At 41.3% G+C, this 18,710-nt stretch overlaps 1 protein-coding gene across 1 annotated transcript in view; it reads left to right on the top strand.

Annotated features, from left to right (window-relative positions):
• The window catches only part of RXFP2 (relaxin family peptide receptor 2), a 513,675-nt gene that overhangs the window by 361,925 nt on the left and 133,040 nt on the right, over window positions 1-18,710 (top strand). The window contains exons 6-11 of the mRNA XM_069759002.1: window positions 88-159; window positions 4,184-4,255; window positions 10,342-10,413; window positions 11,687-11,758; window positions 14,152-14,223; window positions 18,390-18,461. Of these exons, the coding sequence (XP_069615103.1) occupies window positions 88-159; window positions 4,184-4,255; window positions 10,342-10,413; window positions 11,687-11,758; window positions 14,152-14,223; window positions 18,390-18,461 (432 nt within the window). The remainder of the gene's footprint in view (window positions 1-87; window positions 160-4,183; window positions 4,256-10,341; window positions 10,414-11,686; window positions 11,759-14,151; window positions 14,224-18,389; window positions 18,462-18,710) is intronic.

The raw sequence follows: 18,710 nt of genomic DNA, 5'->3' as shown, positions 1-18,710 counted from the left end.
TTTTTTCAGCCTTACTAACTATGTTACTATGTTACTATTATACTTCATTTATTGATTGACTTTTACATATTTTCTGTTTACTACAAGATTTCTCCAGGAAAACTGTTTGAGGAATGTCTCGCAGAAGGCATTTTTTGGCTTATATCAGCTGCAAAAACTGTAAGTATGAATTCAGGGAAATGGTTTATATATTAACAGAAGAGTCTTAGGCCTCATTCAGACATCAGAGATTTTCACATATACAAAAAAAACACTACGTGTGACATTACTGTTTTGGATCTGAGTTTCATAAGAATTTTTCATGGATGGTAAATACAGTAAATAACTTAACATACTACATAGTATACTATAACATACTACATACTGATGCCAACCGTATGCTGTTCATGTTTTTCACAAACTCATAACCTTGTGTTGGTATTTTGTTCCGTACTTCCAGAAAAAAAACCTAACATGTCTCTATGTCACGTGAACAGCACTATAGAATATTTTGTGTAAATGTTTTACAGTGGGGAAAAAAGTGTTTAGTCAGCCACCAATTGTGCAAGTTCTCAAACTTAAAAAGATGAGAGAGGCCTGTAATTGACATCATGGGTAAACCACAACTATGAGAGTCAAAACGAGAAAACAAATCCAAAAAATCACCTTGTCTGATTTGGCAAAATTTGTTTTGCAAATTATGGTGGAAAATAAGTATTTGGTCACCTAAAAACATGCAAGATTTCTGGCTCTCACAGACCTGTAACTTCTTCTTTAAGAGGCTCCTCTGTCCTTGACTCATTACCTGTAGTAATGGCACCTGTTTGAACTTGTTATCAGTATGCAAGACACCTGTCCACAACCTCAAACAATCACACTCCAAATTCCACTATGGTGAAGACCAAAGAGCTGTTGAAGGACACCAGAAACAAAATTGTAGCCCTGCACCAGACTGGTAAGACTGAATCTGCAATAGGCTAGCACCTTGGTGTGATGAAATCAACTGTGGGAGCAAAAATAAGAAAATAGAAGACATACAAGACCACTGATAATCTCCCTCGATCTGAGGCTCCACGCAAGATCTCACCTCGCGGGGTCAAAATGATCACAAGAATGGTGATCAAAAATCCCAGAACCACACGGGGGACCTATTGAATGACCTGCATAGAGCTGGGACCACCGTAACAAAGGCTACCATCAGTAAGACACAACACCGCCAGGGACTCTGATCCTGCAGTGCCAGATGTGTCCCCCTGCTTAAGCCAGTACATGTCCGGGCCCATCTGAAGTTTGCTAGAGGGCATTTGGATTATCCAGAAGAGCATTGGGAGAATGTCATATGGTCTGATGAAACCAAAGTAGAACTGTTTGGTAGAAACAAAACTCATCATGTTTGGAGGAGACAGAATGCTGAGTTGCATCCAAAGAACACCATACCTACTGTGAAGCATGGGGGTGGCAACATCATGCATCTGTGTACATGAAAGGATAAATGGGGCTATGTATCGTGAGATTTTGAGTGCAAACCTCTTTCCATCAGCAAGGGCATTGAAGATAAAATGTGGATGGGTCTTTCAGCATGATAATGATCTCAAGCACATCGCCAGGGCAATGAAGCAGTGGCTTTGTAAGAAGAATATGAAGGTCTTGGAGTGGTCTAGCCAGTCTCCAGATCTCAACCCCATAGAAAACCTTTGGAGGGAGTTGAAAGTTTGTGTTGCCTAACAACAGGCCCAAAACATCACTGCTCTAGAGGAGATCTGCACGGAGCAATGGGCCAACATACCACTAACAGTGTGTGCCAACCTTGTGAAGACTTACAGAAAATGTTTGATCTCTGTCATTGCCAACAAAATATAACAAAATATTGAGATGAACTTTTGTTGATGACCAAATACTTATTCTCTTCCAAAATTTTCAAAATAAATCTTGCCAAATCAGACAAGGTGATTTTCTGGATTTGTTTTCTCATTTTGACTGTCAAAGTTGTGGTCTACTTATGATGTCAATTACAGGCCTCTCTCATCTTTTTAAGTGGGAGAACTTGCACAATTGGTGGCTGACTAAATACTTTTTTTCCCCACTGTATCTGTGAAAAACACAGATGTCTGAATAAGGTCTTAATGGGAATCTGCCAGTAGGATTAACTCTCCTAAGCAGTCTATATGGGCATGAAGGTTGACAGAGAGTTGAATAAAATGATACCTGATATCTGCAATACAATATCTTATTCCAGTGGAAACCATGTTTTCCCATATGTAAATGAGATGTTTAAGTCTATGGGCTGGACATAGATCTCCCAGAGAATCTGCCTCCAGAGCTTATTTTAAAAGAAAGGAGCATTACTAGTGTGAGACATGTAATGACTGACATTTTGCTTTCATAATCACATTCAGACTGTGGTGAGATTAGAGCTAACACAGCACAGCAGAATTAAAGTTTGTCTCATAAACACATTTGCAGCTGCAGTTCTCTTACAGTGCTTCAGCTTGCATCTCATAGGCAGCAAGTGTGGGGGAAGGGCAGTACCGCAAAGCTGACAAAACTGTGAGAAGCAAAATGCGCTTGTTGTGCTTGAAATGAGACAAGGTTCTGCTGTACTGTGCTGGTTGCAATCAGGCAAGGCTGTGCAGCAGAGCTGCTAGCACTATGAGAGGACAAGTGCTGCTGCAAATGTTTGTAATGACACAAAGTTCACTTCTGCTATACTTTGTTGGTTCTGATTTCACTGCAGAGCTTTGTGTGATTATGAGAGAAAAGTGCCAGTCATTATATGTCTTGCACACTGATAATACCCACTTCCATTTAATCCCTTTCCGACATTACGTGTAATAGTACACCGATGTCTAACTCCCTCCCGTTGATGTGGGCTCCAGCGCTGAGCCCACATCTTTCTCAGAACATGTCAGCTGACATGTGCCTCTAACAGCCGTGGGTGGAATTGCGATCCACCCACGGCTGTTAACTAGATAAATGCCGCTGTCAATCTCTGCACTGGAAATCCCGCCCTTTGGTGACCCCATCACGTGATCGCGGGTCACCGATGGGTTGGCATGACAACCATGGGTCTCCAGCAGACTTCTATGGTTGTCACTGCCAGATTGCATAGCAAGTGAGCAATTCTGCTCATTGCCTGTATGTAGCAGAGCCAATCGGATTATGGCAGCTTCTAGTCTCCCATGGAAAAAATTGAAGCTTGCCAAAAGTAAAAAAAAAATGTTTTTAAAAATATTTAAAAATTAAAAAAAATCTAAAAGTTCAAATCACTCTCCTTTTCTGCCCCATTCAAAATAAAACAATAAAAAAAATTAAACATACACATATTGGGTATCGCCGCCTAGTGCAGTCGAAACGTGTCGACTGGGTCATGTGGACCACGTAAATTTTTCTTTTCAATGCACCATATTTTCTTTTGAAAAAGAAAAGGAAAATCCAGTCCTGTTGAGCCGGACTCCAATTTTTTCGATCAAAAGATTGTACATGCACCAAAGTGGTATCATTAAAAACGTCAGCTTGGTACATAAAAAATAAGCCCTCACCGAACCCGAGATCACGAAAAATGGAGATGCTACGGGTATCAGACAATGGCACAATTTTTTTTTTTTTTTTTAAAGAACCTAGACATGTTTGGTGTCTGCGAACTCGTAATGACCTGGAGATTCCAAATGGCAGGTCAGTTTTAGCATTTAGTGAACATGGTAATACAAAAATAAACACAACTGTGGGATTGCACTTTTTTTGCAATTTCATTACACTTGGAATTATTTTCCCGTTTTCCAGTACACGCTAAAACCAATGGTGTCATTCAAGAGTACAACTGGGAAGAAGGGGAGCAAAAAATGAAAATGCAAAACCAAAAATACCTCTGGTTCTTAAGGGGTTATAATAAGTTCTGGAGGCAGATCCTCAGGGAGATCAGTGTCTGAACCATAGATCTTAAGAGGTCATTTACATAAAAGAAAAACGAGCATTTGTCTGGAATAAGACATAATATTACAGATATCAAGATATCACTTTATTCAGCTTCCTATGACCTACATGCCTAGACGGCTTAGGGTGATTGATCCTACTGATAGATTCCCTTCAATTCTTAATACCTTTTAATTTAGCATGGAGATTTAATTTGACAATTTTGCTTATCTGATTAATAATTTATCAGTTTCCTTTTACCATATTACCAAACCTTTTATTTTGTATCTTCTAGATATCTTAGTAACAACTGTATCACGTACTTGCATCAAGGGGTTTTCAGTCACTTACATGAATTACGATGGCTGTGAGTCTTCAATGCATTTATATCATTTTTACACATATTTGGTTTCATTTATCTGCCTAGCATCTAGGATACATCATTTGTGAAAACTTCTAAAAGTTAAGCTCAAAATATCATTCTGCATGTGAATTATAGGGCAACTGAAAGTACAGGTGCTTCTCACAAAATTAGAATATCATGAAAGTTAATTTATTTCAGTTCTTCAATACAAAAAGTGAAACTCATATATTATATGAGTCATTACAAACAGAGTGATCTATTTCAAGTGTTTATTTCTGTTAATGTTGACGATTATGGTTTTTAGCCAATGAAACTCTCAGTAAATTAGAATACTTTATAACACCAGCTTGAAAAATGATTTTAAAATCTGAATTGTTGGCCTACTGAAATGTATGTTCAGTAAATGCACTTATTACTTGGTTGGGGCTCCTTTTGCATCATTTACTGAATCAATGTGGCATGGCATGGAGGAGACCAGCCTGTGGCACTGCTGAGGTGTTATGGAAGCCCAGGTTGATTTTATAGCAGCCTTCATTTTGTCTGCATTGTTGGGTCTTGTGTCTCTCATCTTCCTCTTGACAATAACCCATAGATTCTCTTTTGCTGCACAGTGATACTGTTGTTTTTAAACCAGGTAATGGTACTTTTGTCAGTGTGGACAGGTACCAAGTCCTGCTGGAAAATATCTTGAATCTGCTATCTCTTGTTATTGACCCTGAACTGTGACCTGACTTACGCCTTAGTCTTTTTCCTTGGTTATCTACATCCTCTCTTGGTATTGACCCCGGAACGTCTGACTCTTGTGCCTCACAACCTGTTTGTGAGTAGTGACTAGCATCACACAACCTCAGAACTCCTGGATGTGTTAGTGCCAAGATTCTTTGAGACGCAGCTCTCAAGTATACCATCCACACCTACGTTAACATTTGAGCACACTTCAAGCTCACTCCAAATTCGCAGAAGCTGTCGCATCTTCACCAGGATCAGCTCCTGCAGCATCTGCTTCTGTCACTAGGTGATGCACTAAAAGAGACATTGGAACCAGACTCTCTGGATGGTTCAGGCACTTTTTAGCCTCTAAGATTAGGGTGGCTAGTGTTAGAGGCCAGGATTTGCTTGCCGTGTAGGATGTATCGCAGGCACTGTTTTTGCTCTGGTCTCCCATTCAGGTCCAGCCGCTGGGTCTGCTGCTTAGCGTAGACGTTGGTCCCAGCATCTTGCTCAGGCTCCTTTAATACATGTGGCTACTGGTGGCTCTCCAGCTAAAGTCTATGGTAATCAGTGGTATACAGAGGCAGCCCCTCTCTCTGGAGTCTAAGTCCAGAAATCACCTTACTGAGCATGTCCATGATGTGGCGCCTTGTCATTGGTGCCTGGATGCTTTCTGCTCTGGTCATGTGGCAGCTCCGGATTGTCCCACGGGAGATGCCCCGTCCGACTGGGCATGAAAGTTTGGGGTGGAGCCCTGGCGCATAAAGGGCTTTCAGCAAAGCACACGGGCATGCTGGCGTTACTTGTGTTTGGTGTCTGTCTATGGGTGGATACGATACTGCTCTGTCAGTGTGTTTTGCACTGTATCAGCTACCAGTGGGACATCAGTGATCTGTGTCAGAATGTGTTCAGAGCTGGCCCTGTGCCATTAGAATTCCAGCTTCTCCGGAGAGGAGGTCTGCTGCGTGTTCTTGCTGACTGTGAGTTTTTGCTATCTGTTTCCATCCCGTGTGTATGCTATACTTTCCTGTGTCGTTAACAGGGTATTGCACTACAGAGAAGGTTCAACCCATGTGTTCTTTTGCAGTGATTCTAATGGGGTATTGCACACTTCCTATTTTCCCTGTACCCCTCGGTGGTTAGCTGAGCTGGTACTTTCTGTCCCTGTACTTCTCGGTGGTTAGCTGAGTTGGTTTTCAGAACCATGTGCATCTCTGAGTAGTATCTGGGTTTTGTTTTCTGTACTCAATTCACGCTGTGTGGAGTTAACTCAGTGTGTTTAAGGAGGAACGTTCGCTAGTTTTTTATCCGTCTTTGTTCACACTAGCAGCAGTTTACTGCACGGTGGACCCTGGGTGGCGATTGCGCCTTATTTGTTATTTCTTTTCATTTGGTGCAATCTGACAACCCTAACAGCTGGGACCTGCAGCACCATCCAGATTTGCAGTATGGGTGTATGTGCTGCCCAGCTGGAGTTATTCCTGCTCTCACATTTAGAGACCAATTCTGTCCTAATTTAGTCCTTTTAGTTCAGCTCCGGTATAGTGTGTTGGTTTCCTGTTTTTGACTTCAGCTTGTTTTATTGACCATTCTTGTGTCTTCTGAATTTGTACTTTTCCTGTCCTCTTGGTTCTGACCTGGCTTCCTGACCACTCCTACACCACCGTAAAACTGCTTATTCCATGGCCCCAGCTCACAGGCCCCTGTTTAAGTCCAGATCGTTGTACAGGGGTTAAAGGGTGAAGGCCAGGGCAACACTTGGGATGGGATCTATTAAGCAGAGTAAGCCTGTCTGTGGTAGCCATTTTAGAGCTGCCAGGCAACCACTGATAGAGCCACATTACAGCAGCCTTCTCTACTTGACCCTGACTCTTAAGAACTTCCACAGTTCTATCCCTTCAGGACAGTAGCACCAGGCCACACCCAGGCTTGCCAGACCTACCACACTGCAGTTATTTACCAGGCCACAGGGATCCTTACCCCCCAAACAGAATCCAACTGCTTTCTCATAGTTGTTTGATCACATTAGCCTAACCTTTCACAGATTCTTCTAGAGGGCTTTGTCCCATAACCCCAGCAGAGTTTTCAGAGCTAACCACCCAGACTGACCTGTACACGCACATTTTAGCAGTAGTCCACACATAACACTTGTGGGTCCATCTCTGCCATGGTGAAACTACTATCCGTTACTTTATTAGCTCACTGTTCTTTCCTTGACACATTCATCAGACTCCATTAGGTAAAGTACCTATACTGCTTCCCTAACCAAAGCTCATTCACTCTCTTGTAAGCATTCCTCTTTTACAGCTGAACACAGGCCAAAGTCATGACCTCTGGTTCACCATCTTCACAGGCTCAATATACAGTCTCCATACCTCTCCCCACCTCAGATGGACAAACTTGTGCCTCATTGGTGACTAAATCCAAGTCTAATAGCTACACGAACCCTCAGCATATCTATCACTTCACACAGGATCTTTCCAATACTCCTCCCTACATGGGCTCTCCACTGTCTCCAATTGACAGTGTGGTAGTGCAGCATTTCACCATCACAATGCTCTTTCCCAAATCAGAACTTAGGTCTCCCTGAGCCTAACCAGCCCTTTATACGTCACATGCAACTGTCAGCCTTAAAGGGAACCTGTCACCCCCAAAATCGAAGGTGAGCTAAGCCCATTGGCATCAGGGGCTTATCTACAGCATTCTGTAATGCTGTAGATAAGCCCCCGATGTATCCTGAAAGATGAGAAAAAGAGGTTAGGTTATACTCACCTGGGCGGGTGGTCTGATCCGATGGGCGTCACGGTCCGGGGCCTCCCATCTTCTTACGATGACGTCCTCTTCTTGTCTTCACACTGCGGCTTCGGCGCAGGCATACTTTGTCTGCGCTGTTGAGGGCAGAGCAAAGTACTGTAGTGTGCAGGCGCCGGGCCTTTCCCGCTGCCTGCGCACTACAGTACTTTGCTCTGCCCTCAACAGGGCAGACAAAGTATGCCTGCGCCAGAGCCGCAGCGTGAAGACAAGAAGAGGACATCATCGTAAGAAGATGGGAGGTCCCTGACCAGATTGCGACACCCATCGGACCGGACCACAGCGAGACCTCCCCTGGGTGAGTATAATCTAACTTTTTTTCTCATCTTTTAGGATACATCGGGTGCTTATCTACAGCATTACAGAATGCTGTACATAAGCCCCTGATGCCGGTGGGCTTAGCTCACCTTCGATTTTGGGGGTGACAAGTTCCCTTTAAGACTTTCACTCCTTTGTCCGCTAACAAAATAACACGTAAAACAGTGTCACAAGGGACCTTGGCCCATCATACAGCAGATTAGCATACCATTAATACAGTATACAGTGCAACACAACATGTAAACATGGCATAGGCAATAATATCTGAGTAGTCCCCCAGTAAACTTTGTAGTCCAGAAAGGAGGAGACACAAATAAAGCATACACAGGGTGCAAATATATTAGGGTCTCAACTTTTGGGTAAAGATCCAATGTTGTCAGCAATGGCATTTATTAGCAAGCATTGACCTAAACAGGACTGCCAAACAAATGGAAATTCACAGGAACAAAAATGCCAACTAGAAGCGACATTGTGCCAGTGCAGTCCAGTCCTGTAGCATCTACAGTATGTCTAAACATAATCATCAGACAAAAATGAACTGCAAAAAACAACTTGGGCAAAATGACCTGAAATAACCACCCAAATGGCCTAATGTAAGCTTCTTGCATGTTGGTTGAAGCTGTGTGAAAATTAAAATTAAAGTAATTTCAGGTAACTTTTTAGAATAAACTGTTCTATGTGTCATAACATAAAGAATAGCAGTTTCTTTGAATTTTATGACTTGTATTCTGCATGTTTCACTCTTGTTGTTCTATCTCCCTAAGGGCTCATTCACAAGTCAGTTTTTCTCATACAAGTGCTTGCTGTTTTTCATGGACAACACTCTTACCTAGCATAGTCTATGGGGTAGTTCACATGTTCAATTGTGTGGTCCACACAAAACCACGGAGACTATCCAATATCAATCCAAGTAATGGATCATACTAGCCAATCCAAGTCTTTAGGTCCATGATAAAATTGACAGCACTCGGATGCCATTTGTGATTTGTCCATTTTTCATGGTCTGTTTGATATGAGAAGCATGATAAACCTCCATCTGATCATTTTTTCCAAGAGAAAAACTAATGAAACTGACCAAATTCTAATGGTAAAAGTTGACCCGCAGACTAAAGCAGAAGCAGCATGTAGGACATTACACAAAACAACTGGGCTGTGTAGCTGTGAATCCAGCGAAGTATCAAATGTAACTTGGTAGAAGCTACAGCACAATCTGCTTGACTCTAATTGTGCTGGGTGCTCGTAGAAAACATAATGGAAGCTAACATATTCCATTTAATCTATACAGTTTACACTTTAGGGCTAAATTCATTTTTTAAGTCATTTTTGCTTTTTTAGCTTGCTATTTTCTCTGACAAATTTTGCATCCAGTTCATCAAAATGGCACATTCGCGACTCATGAATTTTGTCCATTGCAAAAAAAAACTTTTTTTTTCCGTCTTTTAACGGTTTTGTAACTTTTTAGAAGGAAAAGTCGCACATTTCGCACAATGGCGTATATAAAATCGTTTAAGGGGGGCTATAGTAGAGTTGTGCCAAATTTTGCAACTTTTTCAAAGTCGCATTTCACGAATCTATCTAAAACATCTGGAAAAGTCACTTTGACTAAAAAATCTGAAAACTAATTAAGCCACAAAAAACAGCCTGAAAAAAGGCGCAAAATTGTTTGATAGATTTGTTGGATATTTAAGTGTCGCTCATTGAGAAGCATTCACGCCTAAAAATCTTTGTCGGAAATGAACTGATGAACCAGGACGTTAGCTTTCCAGCACAGAATAAGAGGCTACATTGCTCTGCCCATCAAGCGGAAACGGAGACAAAGCTTACTCCTTTTTTCCTTCTTAGATCCGCCATCAGTGCAACATCAGAGCTCCTTATATAAACTCTTCATAGTTGGTTCCACCAAAATTGGCAAGTTCTACCAACATTTATCTAACGTGTGCATAATGTGGACCTAAAGCAAACTGTTATAACTTGCAATCCGTAAAATGTCATCAATGAGTGAAAAAAAGGAACAAAATTAATGTAAAGCCCAACACTTTGAGAAACAGATTTTTTTAATGAGTATTCCGTTCTAGAAATCATCAAAGTCCACAGTGACCATTGATGAGAAATATATGGCTCTTAGGTAGGTTCGTTTACAGCTTCATAATGCAAACTATTATATTCTGTAAAGATATTTTTGCTGTTGCTAGAAGTGATCTATACATTAACCAGTATTCTCCTTTGCCTCCTTATATACATGTCTGCAGGATTCTGGATGAAAATCCCATTGTACAGATCACGTCGGAGTTATTTATTGGGCTGCAGTCACTGTTTTTTTTGTAAGTATTTTGTCTTTTATTATTGGGGAAAGAAAACCAACAGCAACATGGGTCACCTGGCTGCAAGTCATTGTAAAATTGGTTTTACTACACCACGACTTAAGTATTTCACTATGAGAAAAAAATATACGACAATGTTGGATTTTTGTCAGTGGTTTCTTGGTCACCTGTCACTTTTTTTTTCTCCATAGTGAAACACTATGATTACATTAGCAAAATAACCCTGTTTTATGTTTTTTATTAAAGATTACTAAAAACCTAAGATTAATAAGATCTCATATTGACCAAAAATAGTCACCAAAATGAAATATATTTTGACACATGCCAAATTTTTGTTCTGCCTCATCTTCTATTAACGCACAGTTGGCCTACACAAATGCTCGTGATATCTCAGTAGTTTATGGAGGAATGAGTACATCCAAAATATCTCTTGGCAAACTTTCGTGACTCCTATACGACTCCTGAATGAAAGGAATGTTGTAAAAACTCATCTGCACCCGAGAGAAAGTATTTGTGGAGTCTGAAAAGTCTCCATTTTTCCTGCTGCCACCCGGATCTTGCGGAAAAGTTAAATATAATTGATCAGCCGTTAAGGGGGGTAATCCCATCTCCAAGATCCTTCCCCAATATGTTGTAGGTGTAATAATAATAATATTAGCAAATCCCTCCAATTAGAAATGTAGTATAGTTCTTCTGATTTGCTATGTCGCTTACCCCATGTGCTGGGCATTGCAGTAGCTTTGGTATCCATGGTTATGAGGACCAAAAACAGCTATCTGTCACTATGTGAGTGGCCATAACCATGGATACCTGAGCATCTGTAATGCCCTGTACACGGGGTAAGCGACATAGCTAATCAGAAGAACTATACTACATTTCTTATTAAAGGTATTTGCTGATATTATTATTATTGTTCCTACTATATATTGGCATAAGGTCTTGGAGATGGGAATACCCCTTTAAAGAAACTAGACAATATCCGCATTCATCAGTACTACAAAACTACGAAAAGAATTGGATGACCTCAAAATGCTCTTGTCCGAGGCTGTTATTTTAATTGTCAGGATATGTGTAGTGGAATATATTCCTTCAACACTACATATACATTATAAGGAAAATTGCAAGTAGAGTTGCCCATCAATGAGAAAACCTTCCTCCTTTATTGTGTTGCAGTGGAAATATTAATTAGAATAATTCATAATATATTGTTTAAGTAATAAAGTTTATTTTTTAAATAGTTATTGAGTCTAGATGGTTTGCTCTATTGTTGTAGGTCAATGATTAATAACTCTCTGCAAGCTCTCCCTGAAAAGTTATGTGCCCACATGCCACTAATTAACTGGATGTAAGTAACATTTCTATTCAAATATACAACAAAATCTATGGCTTGATACAGTTTGTACCGTTATAAACAACATATATACAATACTGTGCAAAAGTCAAGGGTAGAAAAAATGCTGCAAAGTAAGAATGCTTTCAGAAGTAGAAAGTCATTTATCTTTATGAATTAACAAAATGCAAAGTAAATGAACAAAAAAGAAATCTAAATAAAATCAATATTTGGTGTGACAATACTTTGCCTTCAAAACAGTATCAATTCTTCTAGGTTCACTTACGCAGTTTATAAACAAACTTGGTAAGGAGATTGTTCTAAACATCTTGGAAAACTTACCACTAATCTTCTGTGGTTGCAAATTAATGGAAACACTTCTGTCTCTTCATAAAGTGCTAGATCGACCCGATGAGGTTGAGACTAGGGATCTGTGGGGGCCATATCATCTCTTTCAGGACTTGTAACTCTTCTTTATGCTAAAGATGGTACTTAATGAGATTGGTTGTATGTTTTGGGGTCGTTATCCAGCTGCACAGTAAATTTGGAGCCAATCAGATTCACCCATGATGCTATTGCCTGGTGGATCAGTATCTGCCTGTATTTCTGAGCATTGAGGACACCATTATTGTTGATCAAATTCCCAACTCCATTTGCTGAATTGCAGCCCCAAAACTTGGAAGGACCCTCCACCATGCTTCACTGTGGACCCTCCACCATGCTTCACTGTTACCTTATTGTACTGTTGCCAGTCCTTCAGTGAACAAACTACTTTCAGTTGCAGCCAAATATTTTGTATTTTGACTCATCAGGCCAGAGCTCCTGCTGCCACTCTTCTGCACTTCAGTTCCTATGTTTTTGTAGATAATTAAGTAGTTTGGTCTCATTTCCATGTTGAAAGTATATTTTTTAGCCTCAGTTCTTCCATGAAAACCATTTCTGGTCAGACTTCTTCAAACACTAGATGGGCATATCTGGTTCCCACTTGCTGTTGCCAGTTCTAAGCTGATGAAAGTGAAGGACACTTTCAAATTTTGAAGGGAAGCAAGGACAATGTTTCTTTCGTCTGCTGCACTTTTCTTGGCCGACCACTGCATCTGCGTTTCTCAGTGTTGCCCATTTCTTGAAGAATGATACCAAGCATACAGCCAATATCATTAAGAACTATCTTCAGTATCAAGCAGAACAAGGAGTCCTAGAAGTGATGATATGGCCCCACAGAGCCTTGATCTCAACATTATTGAGTCTGTCTGGGATTACATGAACAAAAAAGAATGATTTGCGCAAGTCTATATGCACAGAAGAATTGTAGGTAGTTCTCTGAGATGTTTGGAACAACCACCCTACGGAGTTTCTTTAAAAACTGTACAAATGTATACATTTATGGGTGTGTGTGAAATATTGCATTGCACTTGGATATCAGCACTCTGAGTGCAGTGCGATTCCCACGGATGTCGGTAGCATCGGAGATGGAGAAATACATTTTTCCATTTTCTCCGCAACTGTGCTCTGATCCTCTCTCAAGTGAAAGGATCGGAGCACAGATTACTGACACTCGGCTCCCAGTCACAGCAGAGCAGGCGCCGAGTGTCCCAAGCAATTCAAACTTGATGGTCTCGCATCGGATGCCATACGCTACTGGGCTCCCCAGCCTTAGTAACGTGCTGACGAGATGCTCCTCCTAATTCTCTCAATTTTAAGTGAAAAACAGAGAAAAGCAGAAAGAAAAGCTTGTTGTCACCTGACTGTAAGATTGAAAATCGCATATGAATGAAATGGGTATGTGATGATTGCAGAGCTGAATCCTGACAGTGAGGATATTACATGCTGTTAGGATAAGCATGCTACAGGGCTTCATTTTATAATTAAAGGGTGCGTCCAGGTTTGAGATGAAGGTCTGCAGTCACTATAGGTGGTTGCAGGCTTCTGAATTCTCACAGCGCATGCACTGCTCACTTTTAGGATTCTCCCTTGCACAAGTATGAGATTTGTACACTTCTGGCCACATTCCGACTAGATTTATCTGTTCTCGCTCAATTCATTTTCATTGAGTGAGGCCACGCATGCCTAGACGCAAGTGACCGCGTGTAAAGCATATAGGAGCCATTTCTTACAAAAGGGAACCTATAATTTACCCAAATGCTATTAATAGGCGGCACCTCTATAAATGACAGCCGAGGAATAAAGTTAATTTCCTTCTAATAGCCGGGCTTTCTACCACTTTAGAACACTATTAACCTACAGATTAGACCCATGCCTGCAGATTAATAACACTTGAGAACATACCAGGATTTAGCTTACAGCTTTTAAATACGGTACATAAGATGTTGGAGTTAAGACAATGCAAACCTAATGCTATTTACCAAACAGCAATTGTAGAGTTTTACATTTTTTTTCTTTTTGTGTAGAGATTTTGAAGGGAACAGAATTGGGTCACTGAGTAATTCAAGTTTTGTCACGTGTGATGAACTCACAGTCTTGTAAGTGTCTTTTATCTTGTTGCATTGTTCATGCATATTTTATAGGAAGTTAGGACGGCACGGGGACAGTGAAGATAATGTCTGTAAAAAGCTGCAGAATATGATGGCGCTATATAAGCAAAGCATAATAAAAAAAATTCTAAATCAGTACACATTTTTTCATTCCCCCAAATAGTTAGAAATATGAGTTCTAGCTCATTATGGACTCAGTTCATAGATTCATTAGGGTCAGCCTACATTACTGAGAAGAAACAGGTTAATTGGAAAGAGTTCTGCAATAAACAGAAAATGTGCAGAATAAAAAAGTTGCAGCTGAGTGTAAATTCTGAGACAGAGTAAGAATACAAGTGGGTGAAAGCTTCACAGGGGCAAAATGTTATGTATGTACCACACTCACACATGGGTGTAGGTGCGGCTTTTCACAGTAGTAAGTCTTCCTTACTCCCTTTACCCATCTAGTCCCTGTACAGACTAGGAAATCCCTAGCAGCACAACTAAAAACACCCACTCGGACCTGACTCCCTAAAAAGCCATCAAGAGGCGTCTCATGCCTCCTGAGGAACCAGAGGGTAGGCTGCAGCACACTGCCAGCAGGGGGAGAGGACGGCATGCAGGTGGACACGAAGACCCAGGGTGAGAAACCTAATGCACATTCATAAAAGAGGAGAGAGAGAATAGTAAGGAGAGCCAAAATATAAACCAAACTAGAATAACCTCCCTGAAAACTAACAGTGGTAAAAAGAAAAGGTGCTAGAAAGGTCCACAAACAGACACAGGAAGAATATAAGTAGTGTTAGTCTAGCAGGAAAAGATCCCTTCGCTAAAGTGCTGGAACTCCTTTGCTGGAACTCCTTACCAAAAATCCCTCTTAAAGTATAGCCAGCAAGGAAGTGCAGTGAAGGGATTATATATATATATATATATATATATATATACATGCATGTGTATATATATATATATATATATATATATATATATATATATATATATATATATATATATAAGCCCCCTGAAGGTGATGGGGCAAACCAAAATGGTAAAATGGAAACCACTTGGAGAGGAGCAAACCAAGAGGGGAGAATGAATACAAAAGGGACAAACAGCATTCAGACAAGAAGGGAAAAGAACAATAGCTCAACAAATAGAGGAAACAACCACAAAGCAACAGGTTACTGGATCGAATCCCTGAAACGAGCCGTGAAAAAAAAAGTGCAAGAAAAGTGGCAAGAGTTTGCAGTAATGCAATCTTGAGTTCTGGTCACAAAGCCTCCAAATTGGCCAATTACATATTGTTAATCTCAGAGACAGGCAGTAAATACAGGGGTCTGCAAGGAAGCCAGGGACCGAAAGACTAATTTGAGCAATAGGAAAGGGTTAGCAACAGGGGGCACTTGGTGTACTAATAGTATATTTTTACTAAAAGATAGCAGAGACTGTGCTGATCCAGTTCATTTGAAGGAATGTATGCCATTCTTTAAATGGGTTATCCTCTTTAGAAAACACAAAGGATTGTGCAAAATAATAATAGCTATGCTGCAACACCACACACAACCTGTAAACAGCTGAAGCTTTATTTTTAGAAACCCAGCATGTTTTTGTAAGTCTGGACAAATCCACTGAGTCTGAAAAAAAACAGGTGCTTTATCGCTGCGTAAATCCTTAATTCTCTTGTAGAAATCCTTTTGCTGTTTTACAGAAATTGCTATGCTCACATGGTGAGGTGGATTCTCCAAGTCCTGGTGGGCGACAATACAGCATCCAGATGAGGCACATGGGAGACATATAGCAGAGGTACTGGAGGCCACAAGTGGATGGGAGACTGAGGGACTAGAAGCAGCAGGCACACAGGAGATGTCCTTGAGATTATAGACAGGTTACAGAAATATTGAAATCCCCAGGCAGACAGGATATGTTCTGGAGACCGTAAACAGATTGCAGAAATACTGAAGGCTGCAGGCAGACAAGAGACTGGAACACTAAATACCAAGACACTGAAGCATGAGTGACCTAGACATAAGAGGCAGGCAGAAAGCATGGAGTAGCGAGAGAGGCAGTAGAGCTGGAAGTGCAGGGCCCACCCAATACACTTGCAGCTCATTGGCATACAGTATCAACTATGGATTCCTCTAAAACAGCAAAATGGATTTCTTCAGGAAAGGTAAGGATTTAATAAGCATTAAAGCACCTCTACATATATGCCAATAGTTTGGGGTATAAAATCCTGATGACAGGTTCCCTTGAAAGAGGTTGTCCTCTACTTTTACATTGAAGACCTATCCTTAGGATAGGCCATCAAGGTCTGATCTGCCGGGGTCCAACAACCGGCACCCCTGCTGATCAGCTGTTATCAGTGTCTACGGCAGCATCCGCTGGCCGGAAGTACTCACTTGCGGAGTTAGCCGTCTCCTGATAGTGGCGGCAGCTGCACTATCCACCTCCTATTGATTTGAATAGGAAGTGGATGTGCAGTACCAAGCCTCGACCAAAGCCAGAAGATGGAGCAGCTCTGCAAGTGAGTATTTTTGGCCAAGACGCTGATAACAGCTGATTGGAGGGGGTGCTGGGTGTCGGACAACCGCCGATCAGACATTGATGACCTATCCTAAGGATAGATGATCAATGTAAATGTAATGGACAACTTTAAGTGATAATCCTGTAATACACCTTTAACACTGACATAAACAAATGAATATTTTCTATAGGCACTACAAAATAAATAAGATAGATAGTAATGATATATTATTTATATCAATATATTTAAAGGTGGCAGCTGAAACTGTTGCATCAGCAGTTTGTTGGTTTCTTGCTGGGATTACTTTTGAATATTGGCCTTGTAGTGCACCGGTAGCAGTGAATAGGCAGTAACCCACAAAGTTCAAACATAAAAGTCTCTTTAATATGTTGCCTTCACACACAAAAGGTGCCAATCCACACAAATGCATATAACTTGAGTGCATATAACTTCAGTGTTCAATTCACACCGGTTTATAACAATATCCTTTATATTGCAGTCACTACACACATTAGTCCTCCTCTGCCTAGTTCCGTGGGTGTCCTGCACCGCTGTATCACAGTCTCTACTCACAGCCGTACACAGACCTTGACATCCTCCTGTCTGCAGCTGTGACATACGCCAGTCCTTCCTTCGGGCACAGGACAGTCTACCTCTGGCTCACCTCCGGGCACAAGACCTGTCCACATCTGTGACCAGTCATCATGGACAGCAGCACCACTGTGTATGCTGTGGGTTGTCAGGCCTCACTCTGGCCCTGACATACCTGAGACTCCTCAGACCTTACTCTCTCTACAGGGCTTTTAACAATTGTAATCACAGCTACACCTGCGACTACAATGCCCCCTCATTGCCTCACTACACCTCTGTGTGCATCCTGGGTAGAACAAACAGCGCCCCCTAGCTGTAACAGGGGTCTCTGCCTCACAGCCTTTACCAGGTGCTTAATCAGATCCTCCATGGCTTCAGACTGTACTTGCAAAGCTATCAATGCCTTCACCCAGAACGTACACTGCAATGACCTGTGCTCCTTGGGATTAGCTGCCCTCATTCAAAACACCAATTACAGTATAAGGCATCAGCTCTATGGTAGATGCTGGTGCACGCACAAGGATCCGGTTCTTTGAATCAAAACAAGTGAATGGTTTACTAAATGAGTATAAACTATCTAGGTTAACAAAGCAGAGCATTTTCCAACACAAAGAGATAACAAAACTAAATCGTCCATTTAGAGGTGCGAATCACCTGTTCAGACACACTCACTGCTTGTCAGGATCTCATTAACACCAACTTAGGTGTTTCCACCTCTATTCCCAGACACTGAATGCAGCAGCTAAACTGCCTTACATAGCCTGTTCCACATCCTGGAACTGGTGGTAAGGGAACATGCAGTCGCAACCAGCTCTATGATCCTTCCTAACGCCCAGACCCAAACTCCGTGCCCATTAAAAACACCTCTCAGCATTAAAAATGCTGGAGCCTGCTTCTCTGGGTTCTACATTACCGAGGTTTGGTACCTCGGTGACATGTAACTCCCGTCCAGGACCTTTCCAGATGCAAACTTACCATACGTATACATTATTATTATTATTATACATTATGTGCTACATAACCATTGTATGCTTTCTTTACTATATGCATGTTTTCTCCTTAGGTTTCTTCGTGGAAACAGAATCAAATTGGTAAAAGAAAATATCTTTTCATCTTTGAGGAGTTTAGCAGAAATGTAAGAAATCCATCCACTAAATGAACATACCTGTTGTGAATTCTGTGGCAGAGCTCCCTCCTGTGGTCACAAGTGGTACTTCGGCTGGTTCTCTCTGTGAGCTTCCGTTGGTGGAGGAAAGTGGTACTGCGGCTTCTGAGTTTCCTTCCTCAGGTGATGTGGTGAAGTCGTTAGGTGCTGCTCTATTTAACTCCACCTAGTGCTTTGCTCCTGGCCTCCAGTCAATGTTCTAGTATTGATCTTGCTTCC

The sequence above is a fragment of the Ranitomeya imitator genome, chromosome 3, assembly GCF_032444005.1.
Source record: "Ranitomeya imitator isolate aRanImi1 chromosome 3, aRanImi1.pri, whole genome shotgun sequence".
Lineage (NCBI taxonomy): Eukaryota > Metazoa > Chordata > Amphibia > Anura > Dendrobatidae > Ranitomeya > Ranitomeya imitator.
Note: the sequence above shows the minus strand (reverse complement) of the source record. Positions and strands in the feature narration are given on the sequence as shown.